Source organism: Nannobrachium achirus, assembly GCF_963921795.1.
Source record: "Nannobrachium achirus genome assembly, chromosome: 14".
Lineage (NCBI taxonomy): Eukaryota > Metazoa > Chordata > Actinopteri > Myctophiformes > Myctophidae > Nannobrachium > Nannobrachium achirus.
This window is the reverse complement of record NC_137821.1, coordinates 49,955,390-49,968,207: the sequence shown is the minus strand read 5'-3', so window position 1 is coordinate 49,968,207 and position 12,818 is coordinate 49,955,390. Positions and strand designations below refer to the sequence as shown.

Genomic DNA, 12,818 nt, shown 5'->3' with positions numbered 1-12,818 from the left:
AAACAGGGCCTTGGCGAGTTAGGGCCTGGGTTTGATGCCTGGGGATCTCCATATATGGGCATAAAGGGGTACCCATACTGTATATGGACATTTGATTTATTTGATCCTTTATTAATAATAACATGCATACACCATATTTTATGCCCATACATGGAGATCCCTATCTGAACCAGCCACACAGATATGGGCCATGACATCAGGGATCTTTAAAAAAAAGATTCTGGGGAACACCCATATAATATGGACTTTTACATAGGTGTTGTCACCTGTGGTATCACCTGTGATGTCACAGTGACAAGGGAACCAACCAATAGACTGTAAAAAATGTGTACTGACAAGCTGCAACATTTCTCATGGTATACTGCGACCTTCGGTCGCAATTATATAATCTCCCGAATTCTGACACCATAGAATCTCCTGCAATATGACGTGACGTTCATCATTTTGATGACATAATGGGCTGTCTATCTATTGACCAGCTTTGCAAGCTGGTAAAAGTAAATAAACGGGCTCTAATAACGGCATGGCATCTACGTGGATCTCATGATCTCTTCCATCATGGTGGTGATGTCATATTGATGACGTCACTCTTGCCCAAATATGGAGGGGCGGCAGCCTGCGCAAATCGGTGTTGTCAGGCATGCACGGCAACCGGTTGTGTTGTGAGTGAGGTCAGACCAGAACTCTCCTCAGCATGTATAAGATTTGAGATGTATAAGAATTCCACTTCATTCCACAGACATCAGTCTCCGTGCTCAGTGTCGTGAGAGAAGGAGGTAGAATACATAGGGGCTCAGTAACTATTCCATCACCCAACAGAACCTAAAACTCTGTCCCCTATAACAGTCCATGTATAGATGCAGATGTGATGAACCGCCACTCCGGGAAGGAGTGTGGTCGCAAGCTTCCCAGACCAAGGTCCGCTGTTCCAATTGTACATACTTCACATCTGAAACGAGCAATGACGACCTCTACAGCCAAATGCCCAGAAATGGACAGATCCCCTCAGAATCCTCCCAGAAAACCACCAGAATTGCGACCAGCCAGGAACAAGGAGACACAGACGAACCAAAATCGTACAGTCATCAAAAGTTTACCAAGACTTTAACTCAACCAGGAGAAGTGAAGACCCATCAGCTGATTTATACCGGGAAGAAAACTCACATCTGTAAAGAGTGTGACAAGAGTTTCAATGACCTAGCTCACCTGAAGAGACACCTGTCAATCCACACAGGAGAAAAACCTTTCCACTGTAAACAGTGTGACAAGTGTTTCAGTCAGTTGACTCACCTAAAGACACACCAACGTATCCACACAGGAGAAAAACCTTTCCCCTGTAAACAGTGTGACAAGAGTTTTAGTCAGTCATGTGACCTAAAGAGTCACCTGTCAATCCACACTGGAGAAAAACCTTTTCACTGTAAAGTGTGTGACAAGACCTTTAGTCGGTTAGAGACCCTGAAGAATCACCAACGTATCCACACAGGAGAAAAACCTTTTCACTGTAAAGAATGTGACAAGAGTTTCAGTCATTTAACTAACCTGAGGACACACCAGCGTATCCACACTGGAGAAAAACCTTTCTATTGTAAACAGTGCGACAAGGCTTTTAGTCGGTTAGATACATTGAAGATCCACCAGCGTATCCACACTGGAGAAAAACCTTTCATCTGTAAACAGTGTGACAAGGCGTTTAGTCAGTTAGGTAACCTGAAGAGTCACCAGCGTATCCACACTGGAGAAATACCTTTTCACTGTAAACAGTGAAAACTACCGTCTGCACAATGGAGGTTAAAAACCCAATGTGGTCACATCTAAATATAGCTGCAGGCTGATAAACGCAGGTTATACAACAGGTAGTTCCGACGAAGCAATCTGATTGATTGGTTGAAATAGCTATCTACCCGTGCGAATAATGAGCATTACGACACTGGTTAATAATCTATATCTATAAATTAGGGAAATCTACGTCTGTGTGTCTGCACTGACGCCATCCAATGGGAAAACCCTTGAAAAAAAACATGGTGACGTCATCCAATGGGAAAAGCCTTGGAAAGACAGAGTGACATCATCAATCGGGTGATGACATCATCATCACCAGCAATAAGTAAAGAGTGTGACAAGAGTTTCAATGACCTAACTCACCTGAAGAGACACCTGTCAATCCACACAGGAGAAAAACCTTTCTATTGTAAACAGTGTGACAAGAGTTTCAGTCAGTTGACTCACCTAAAGACACACCAACGTATCCACACAGGAGAAAAACCTTTCCCCTGTAAACAGTGTGACAAGAGTTTTAGTCAGTCAAGTGACCTGAGGAGTCACCTGTCAATCCACACTGGAGAAAAACCTTTTCACTGTAAAGTGTGTGACAAGACCTTTAGTCGGTTAGAGACCCTGAAGAATCACCAGTGTATCCACACAGGAGAAAAACCTTTTCACTGTAAAGAATGTGACAAGAGTTTCAGTCATTTAACTAACCTGAGGACACACCAGCGTATCCACACTGGAGAAAAACCTTTCTATTGTAAACAGTGCGACAAGGCTTTTAGTCGGTTAGATACACTGAAGATCCACCAGCGTATCCACACTGGAGAAAAACCTTTCATCTGTAAACAGTGTGACAAGGCTTTTAGTCAGTTAGGTCACCTGAAGATTCACCAGCGTATCCACACTGGAGAAAAACCTTTTCACTGTAAACGGTGAAAACTACCGTCTGCACAATGGAGGTTAAAAACCCAATGTGGTCACATCTAAATATAGCTGCAGGCTGATAAACGCAGGTTATACAACAGGTAGTTCCGACGAAGCAATCTGATTGGTTGAAATAGCTATCTACCCGTGCGAATAATGAGCACTACGACACTGGTTAATAATCGATATCTATAAATTAGGGAAATCTACGTCTGTGTGTCTGCACTGACGCCATCCAACGGGAAAACCCTTGAAAAAAAACATGGTAACTTCATCCAATGGGAAAACCCTTGGAAAGACAGAGCGACATCATCAATCGAATGATGACATCATCATCACCATCAATAAGTACGACCTGATATGAACGTGAAGGGGGGGTGTCATGATATTGAGGCATACAGTATACAATTAAGGGCCATGAGAGGGACCGTCTACCGACTATAGGCATAGCTGGGCATAAACGGGCATATGTCCGATAAGCTTGAGGATTGGTGGATTGATGAGCTTCACATGACACTCTGACCAGACTATAAAGTGGGACAATTTCCATGATTGGTCAGGTTTCACTTCTCTATTTAACGGGCGAAGCGGGCGAAAACCTCTACCGTCTGCCCTGACGTCATCCAATGGGAAAACCCTTGAAAAAACAGAGAATGTCGTCATCACCATAAAAGCCATATTGTCATATTGATGACGTCACTCTTGCCCAAATATGGAGGGGCGGCAGCCTGCGCGCATCGGTGTTGTCAGGCATGCACGGCAACCGTTTGTGTTGTGAGTGAGGTCAGACCAGAGCTATTCTCAGGCATGTATAAGATTTGAGATGTATGAGAATTCCAGTAGATATTCCATTACCCAACAGAACCTAAAACTCTGTCTCCTATAACAGTCCATGTATAGATGCAGATGTGATGAACCGCCACTCCGGGAAAGAGTGTGGTCGCAAGCTTCCCAGACCAAGGTCCGCTGTTCTAATTGCGACCGTCAGGGAGCAGTTTACTATGAAAACCTCCACTGGCCGTCCGTCCGTCCGTCCGTCCGTCCGTCACACGTCACACGTCACACCTTTGTTTGTGTACGGTGTGATGTCATATATCTTCAGTATGACATCACACCACATGTGTACACAAACCTTTGTGTACGTTGCTGTGGCAACAGTCTGTTGTTGCTGGTCTGTTAGTGTACGTTAGCAACCACCTTAGCAACCATGGTTTTACCCTAGCAACCAACTGTTTACCCTAGCAACCAACTGTTTACCATAGCAACCATGTTTTTTTACCCTAGCAACCAACTGGGCATAAAAGGGATTCTGTTAGGGATCTCCATATATGGGCATAAAAGGGATTCTGTTAGGGATCTCCATATATGGGCATAAAAGGGATTCTGTTAGGGATCTCCATATATGGGCATAAAAGGGATTCTGTTAGGGATCTCCATATATGGGCATAAAAGGGATTCTGTTAGCTGTTAGTGATCTCCATATATGGGCATAAAAGGGATGCTGTTAGGGATCTCCATATATGGGCATAAAAGGGATTCTGTTAGGGATCTCCATATATGGGCATGAAAGGGATTATGTTAGGGATCTCCATATATGGGCATAAAAGGGATTGTATCCCAGATGATGCCCTGTTAGGAGATCCACACTAACAGAATCCATATATGGTCCTACCGACAGCTGCTATAAGCCAACCCTGGCGATAAGGTCTGAGTCGAAGAAATGCTTCTTTCCTGGCAAGAATTGCCCCTTTATACTGTAGGGCTCGTTTGTGTATTGTATGACATCACGCCACATCATCGGCTGAGGACTGTGTGATGTCATCATATCTCCATATATGGAGACATAAGTTGCTCATGCCCAAATATGGGCTGGTGAGGTCAGACTTAGTGTGATGCGTAGGTTATCTCCATATATGGAGATTCAACTTCAATGAGTAACCATGGCAAACTGTCATCCGTCGGTCACACGTGCGGTCGACCGCACGTCACACGTGCGGTCGACGTGTGATGAGGTCACGATGAGTCATCTATGCCCAAATATAGATTTCTAGGTCAGATGGCCCATAGAGTTTGTGATGTCAAACCTAGCAACCCAATATAAACAAACCTGATGTCAGACCTGAAGTATCCTTTTATACCCATATATGGAGATACAGAGATCTCCATATATGGGCATATTAGAAAGCCCATATATGGGCATATACGGATGACATCAGGGATATCCATATATGGGCATAAAAGGGACAAGGGCTTACAGTTAAGAGATCTCCATATATGGGCATATCAGAAAGCCCATATATGTTCATATACTGATGACATCAGGAATATCCATATATGGGCATAAAAGGGACAAGGACTTACAGTTAAGAGATCTCCATATATGGGCATAAAGGGACAAGGACTGTTACAGTAGATATAGAGATGTCCATATATGGGCATAAATGAACAAGGACTGACAAACACTGAGATCTCCATATAAACTATGGGAATATAAGGGACGAGGACTGTCAGCTTGTAGACCTATTTTCTAAATATTGTTGTACATTAAAAACTTGAAATGGGTCGTTCTGCATAGTACTTGGGATTTGTTGATGTAAATGTTCACATAGAGTGTAATAATTGGTAAAACAAACTTTTGGCCTATTTGTGGAGATAAGCGACCAACGGTCGCTTATCTCCCGATTAGGGAGTCTTACTGGTTGTACATACTTCACATCTGAAATGAGCCATGACGACCTCTACAGCCAAATGCCCAGAAATGGACAGATCCCCTCAGAATCCTTCCAGAAAATCACCAGAATTGGGACCAGCCAGGAACAAGGAGACACAGACAAACCAAAAAGTCATCAAAAGTTTACCAAGACTTTAACTCAACCAGGGGAAGTGAAGACCCATCGGCTGATTTATACCGGGAAGACAACTCACATCTGTAAAGAGTGTGACAAGAGTTTCAATGACCTAGCTCACATGAAGAGTCACCAGCATATCCACACAGGAGAAAAACCTTTTCACTGTAAAGAGTGTGACAAGAGTTTCAGTCAGTTAGGTAACCTGAGGACACACCAGCGTATCCACACTGGAGAAAAACCTTTCTATTGTAAACAGTGCGACAAGGCTTTTAGTCGGTTAGATACACTGAAGATTCACCAACGTATCCACACTGGAGAAAAACGTTTCATCTGTAAACAGTGTGACAAGGCTTTTAGTCAGTTAGGTCACCTGAAGATTCACCAACGTATCCACACTGGAGAAAAATCTTTCCCCTGTAAACAGTGTGACAAGAGTTTTAGTCAGTCAAGTGACCTGAAGAGACACCTGTCAAACCACACTGGAGAAAAACCTTTTCACTGTAAAGTGTGTGACAAGACCTTTAGTCGGTTAGAGACCCTGAAGATTCACCAGCGTATCCACACAGGAGAAAAACCTTTCTATTGTAAACAGTGCGACAAGGCTTTTAGTCGGTTAGATAGCCTGAAGAGTCACCAGCTTATCCACACAGGAGCAAAACCTTTCATCTGTAAACAGTGTGACAAGACCTTTAGTCGGTTAGAGACCCTGAAGATTCACCAGCGTATCCACACTAGAGTTCTCAAATTCTGCCCGAACCCGACCATACCCGAACCCGACCGACATTTAGGGTAGGGTAGGGCCTAAAATGTATGCTAATTAGTAGGGCCGGGTAGGGCCTCGGGCTCAATGAAAAAAGAAAATATATATTTTTTATTATTTTATTATTACTATTACTCTGTTATAGCCCAATTAGGGCCGGGCTTTAATGTTCAGGCCCGTTGAGAACTCTAATCCACACAGGAGAAAAACCTTTTCACTGTAAAGAATGTGACAAGAGTTTCAGTCAATTAGGTGACCTGAAGATTCACCAGCGCATCCACACTGGAGAAAAACCTTTCCACTGTAAACAGTGAAAACTACCGTCTGCACAATGGAGGTTAAAAACCCAATGTGGTCACATCTAAATATAGCTGCAGGCTGAAAAACGCAGGTTATACAACAGGTAGTTCCGACGAAGCAATCTGATTGGTTGAAATATCTATCTACCCGTGCGAATAATGAGCATTACGACACTGGTTAATAATCTATACCTATAAATTAGGGAAATCTACGTCTGTGTGTCTGCACTGACGCCACCCAATGGGAAAACCCTTGGAAAAAAACATGGTGACGTCATCCAATGGGAAAACCCTTGGAAAGACAGAGTGACGTCATCAATCGGGTGATGACATCATCATCACCATCAGTAAGTATGACCTGATATGAACGTGAAGGGGGATGTCATAATATTGAGGCATACAGTATACAAGGGCCATGAGAGGGACCGTCTATGCCCGTAGCATAGCATATGCCAGATGGCATAGATGGGCATAAACGGGCATATGTCCGATAAGCTTGAGGATTGGTGGATTGATGAGCTTCACATGACACTCTGACCAGACTATAAAGCCTCTATCAGAGTCCAGGGTGAAGGGCTATTCACCGCAAATTTTATGTGTTAAGCTATCCACCTAAAGTGAGAAAACAAGTGGAGGCCATCATAGTCAGTCACGGTGAAGTCCTATCACTGTGACTGAGTGATCTAGATCGACCAATCAGTGAACGGGGTGATGGGCCGATCGGTCTGATAGTAAAAACAGAGAGATGTGTCGGGGTTCGCGGTGGATAGCTCTTCACCGCAAGTAATGACGTAATGTTGTAGTTTTATGACTTAAAAAGACTGCACCGCGGTGGATAGCTTATCACCACGGTGCCTACTATGATAGGGGCTTAAGTGGGCCAATTTCCATGATTGGTCAGGTTTCACTTCACTATGAAACGGGTGAAGCGGGCACAAACCTCTACCGTCTGCGCTGACGCCATCCAATGGGAAAACCCTTGAAAAATCAGAGAGTGACGTCATCAATCGGGTGATGACGTCATCATCACCATAAAAGCAATTGAGGGACCAGCAGTCTTGGTGAAGTCACCATCAATAAGTGTGACCTGATATAAACGTAAAGGGTGATGTCATAATATTGAGGCATACAGCATAATAAGCATAGCATGCCATATGCCTTTTCTATTTGAACATAGCAAATTGTCATGTGAAGCTCGACCAATCCTCGAGCTCGCACAACTTCCCCATTGAACTCAATGCAGGACTTTGTATAGTCTGGATTGTGTATCCAGGAAAATAATAATACCGTAACTAGAAATAAATAAAATAAATAGATAAATAAAGCTACATCGGCTCCTCCGGCGTCTCGGAATGGACACGGTGGGGGACATGACTCCTGCTGCTGTCCGCTTTGAGTAAATGAGGAAGTGATCCGCGGTGGAAAACGAGTGATAAATCATAGCGGTTTTATAATTGCGACCGTCAGGGAGCAGTTTACTATGAAAACCTCCACCGGCCGTCCGTCCGTCCGTCCGTCCGTCCGTCCGTCCGTCCGTCACACGTCACACGTGACCATCAACAAACGTCACACCTTTGTTGATGTTTAAATCGAAGAGTCTTGGTCAAATACTTCTGTTGGTTTCTGCACTGATCATTTATACAATTCAGCTGTGTTTGCTCGTGTCATCATGATGAGGTCATAAATCAGCCATGCCCAAATATAGATTTTACGGGTTTACATGCTTACTCAGTTATTCGTTATTTGAAAGTCCTATGACGTCTATGATATCTGACATCATCATACATACATTCCCTTTTATGCCCATAAATGGAGATCCCCTCTGTAGAACCAGCCACTGACATCACTGTAATGTCAGGGGAACCAAATCCCTTTTATGCCCATATATGGAGATCCCTGTGATGCCAGGGGAACCAAATCCCTTTTATGCCCATATATGGAGATATGGAGATCCCCGTGTTGCCAGGGTAACCAAATCCATTTATGCCCATATATGGAGATCCCTGTGATGCCAGGGGAACCAAATCCCTTTTACGCCCATATATGGAGATCCCTTATGTCATCAATATTAAGCCCATATCTGTGAATATCTTTGGGTACCAGATGTCTCCATATATGGTTAAATGGTCCGATATACATCACTGGCCAGAAGACCAAGAAATGGTGCAACCTCGCCCTTTGCTTTTCTCCCTTAGGCATCTTACTGGTAGGTAGTTTAATGAGGAATGCAGTATGGTGGTAGGTAGGTAGTTATGGCCTTTGATGTAAGATTTTCACTTTCTAGGATAACTATATTTGCTATTCCCAGATGATGCCCTTTTAGGGTACCCCTCATGCCCATATATGGAGATCCCCAGGCTTTGCTAATTAACATAAGTTTTATGCCCATATATGGAGATCATTGTCCCAATGTCATCAGATATATGGGCATAAATGGACACAGGCAAACTAGATGGGCTGTATGGATATCCAGATGTGTGATGTAAGTGTTTTATTCCAAATGTGGCACCCCACAGACATAATCTAGAAACAAAATCCCTTTCATGCCCATATATGGAGATTTCTGATGTCATCAATCCCAGGCCCTGTAAAAAACATGGTTGCTATGGTAAACAGTTGGTTGCTAGGGTAAGAAAACATGGTTGCTATGGTAAACAATTGGTTGCTAGGGTAAACAGTTGGTTGCTAGGGTAAAAAAAACATGGTTGCTGTGGTAAAAAGTTGGTTGCTAGGGTAAACAGTTGGTTGCTAAGGTAAGAAAACATGGTTGCTATGGTAAACAGTTGGTTAGTAGGGTAAACCTTCAATGATTTTGACATCTTGTTACTAATCTGTCGGTAGATAATGCCGGTCTTATATAAGGGTCATTTGTGTACGGTGTGATGTCATACTGATGTCAGCAGTGTGACAGGAGATAAGCGACCAACGGTCGCTTATCTCCCGATTAGGGAGTCTTACTGGTGATAATGGATAAGCCTAAACAAACCAGTTCACATGAACAATACTGATGTAAAATAAGATATCTGAACGGCTACATATATTTCATATACAATTAAAATGGTGTGAGCCACAGATACAGGGGCGCTAGCCCAGGCTTTTATTTCTTGAAAAGTCCGGATCCCGAAGGCTAAGGGACCCATAGAAATATGTCCGCGACCCCCAAATGGGACCCGACTAGGGGTGGGTGATAGATGAGATATTGTATATATTGTGATACAATTGAGGGAGCCTTGTAAAAAATCCTGTTTAATCGTTAATACAGAGATTCATTGCAGAATTCAATTTAAGCCTGCATTTTGGTCTAAATCAGTAGTTCTCAAACTTGAAAAATGTCAAGGTCTCCACTCTGACAGTATACAAATGAAACCAAATGGACCCGTAAGGGTCCATTTGGTTTCATTTGTATACTGTCAGAGTTACATACTTGTAAAGTTCAATTTAGACCTCCCAAAAGGAACCCAGAGTCTAGTTTTTGTCAACTTGAAAAATAACCATAAAAAAAAACAATGTGAAAAGGAATCGTGATAAAATCGTGTATCGTGATACAGCCTGGGAAAATATTGTGATATTGTATTCTTGAAGCGATGAAAGCCCTCCTGACAAAATCATTCATTCATTCAGAATTCATAAAAATATAGAACTAAAGCACATAGAAAGTATAGATCTAGAACACAGAATGTATAGATCTAGAACACAGATTTCATAGCTCTAGAACACATAGAATAAAAATTCACCGCTTCACTTCGAACCGAGGTTTGATATTTCCATGTCGCCCACCCCTAGACCCGACCCAGTGTTTGGGAACCGGTGGGATAAAAGACGGTGTGGAGGGCCGCTGACCTTTTGTTGAAGATGAGCCCCAGGAGCTGACCGGCGAAGGCGATGACCACGAACACCAGCAGGGCCTTCCAGAGCCACAGCGGACCCAAGCGCCCGCACGCCAGCCACCGCATCCTCCTGCACACACACACACACACACACATGCACACACATGCACACACACAGGTTTGTATTTGTACCTTGTGGGGACATTACATAGACTTCCATTCATTTTCTGTGGCCTTACCCTAACCTCTATCCCTAAACCTAACCCCTAACCCTAACCCTTGTGGGGACCAACTTTTTGTCCCCACAAAGTAGGGAGGTCCCAAGAATGTGACTGTGTTAACAGTTTAATACAGGAACACACACACACACACACACACACACACACACACACACACACACACACACACACACACACACACACACACACACACACACACACACACACACACACACACACACACACACACACACACACACACACACACACACACACACACACACACACACGTTTTAAGCCATTTAGACCTGCATCTGTGTCACTCTAGATTTGAACCACTTTAACCGTTATTTAATGCTTTTACTATTAAAAAAATTGCAGATACAGTATACAAGCTCGTAGATCCGCTATTTTTTGAAAAATCTTGATTTTTTTGGGGGGGCAAATCCTTGAATATATCTTTTTTTTTAAATGAACATTTGTAACGCAAATATTTGCTTCTGGGTGGTCCCTGGAACAACATATTTTGAGATGGGGGTCCGCAGCCAAATACATGTAATTCTGAGGGTCCATTGGCATGAAAAGGTTTGAGAACCGCTGATTTAGAAGAAGGATTTAGAAGACATTTATAGAATCGGGTCAACATGTTCAAAGACCTGCACACATTTTCGTGATTTTTTTCAAAAATAGCAGATCTACAAGCTCGCAGCGCGGCACTCGGTGCCGCGCTGTGAGCTTGTATATCTGCTATTTTTCACTAGTTAAAGCATAGAATAATGGTTACAGTGATAATGTGTTGCCGGTTTGAATGGGATAATGATTTATTTATGTCCAATAAAGAGGATACAAGAAGTACAGGGACACAAAGTATTACAGAGGTGCCGGGGGGAAAAAGCACAGTCAGCGAATCCTGAAGCACAAACACGTGTATATATATATATATATCGTCGTTGTTGGGCGGAAACCTCGTATCTCCAAGTTTCAAATTTGAACGTTCTTTCGCAAAGTAAAGCCCTGCTTCATCAGACAAGGCCGTCACACAAAAGTAGTGAAAACAGCCGTTCTACAAGCACACAACGCCTCGCACCGCGAGGCGTTGTGTGCTTGTAGATCGTCGGTTTTCACTAGTTTAAATCATTTTTTAAATGATAAATGCAAAACTAACGGCTTTGGACATACAAGGTTTTCACCCGACAACGACGATACATACAGTATATATTAGGGGTGTAACGATATAGTAACTGTATCGAAATATCGTTTTTAACTTAAAAAATTGAAGTATATCGAAATGAAAACAGCTAAAATCGAATTGTATCGTTTTATTTTGTATCGTATCGAATCGGCAGTGCAAAGAATCGATTGTATCGATACTACCTACTTGTGCATTGTATTTAGCATTTTTAAGAAGACAAAATGAAAAGGAGGGGTTTAATTGCTTTTCCTTTCTATATAGCTACACTGGTCTATCGATAAATGTGTGTAATCTCTGGGTTCATGTCAAGGTGCAGGTTTGTCCAAATACAATGTCCATGTATTTGGCAAATAATCACTGTGTTTACTTATTTATATCCATAATAATATACGTTTCCCTTAAAAACATGCACTATCCACACCTTTCACACAGATTTATTTTCTTTGCTAAATAGTTACTATATCGATTTTAAATCATTGAATCGAATCGTATCGTATCACCATGAATTAATCAATATCGTGCATGTGTCGTGTCGTCTACTATGTATCGTGATATGTATCAAATCGCTATTAAAATGTATCGTTACAACCCTAGTGTATATATATATATATCGTTTCTGTCGGGTGGAAACCTTGTATGTCCAAAAAAAATGTTACTTTTTCCGGATTCAAATTGGAAAGTCCCAAAAGTAGCAGATTGGCCAAGCTCAGAGCTTAATGGGAGGAAATCAAACCGCTGAGAGAACGGAGAGCGAGAGAGAGAGAGAGAGAGAGAGAGAGAGAGAGAGAGAGAGAGAGAGAGAGAGAGAGAGAGAGAGAGAGAGAGACCACAGCTCCGCACAAAGAAAGAGGAAGGCAGGAGAGCAGACAAGTTTCTTTTTTTTTTCTTTTTGCTATGCAATAGACCACGGACCCCCATTGTTCTTTGTTTACATCTCTGGGTCCTTCAACCAATCTACAATATCAAATCTTCCCAGCAA

At 42.6% G+C, this 12,818-nt stretch overlaps 1 protein-coding gene across 1 annotated transcript in view; it reads right to left on the bottom strand.

The window, feature by feature from the left end:
• The window catches only part of gal3st4 (galactose-3-O-sulfotransferase 4), a gene marked incomplete at both ends in the record, with an annotated part of 79,239 nt that overhangs the window by 52,188 nt on the left and 14,233 nt on the right, over positions 1-12,818 (bottom strand). The window contains one exon of the mRNA XM_080741667.1: positions 10,443-10,559. Coding sequence (XP_080597793.1) covers positions 10,443-10,559 — 117 coding nt within the window. The remainder of the gene's footprint in view (positions 1-10,442; positions 10,560-12,818) is intronic.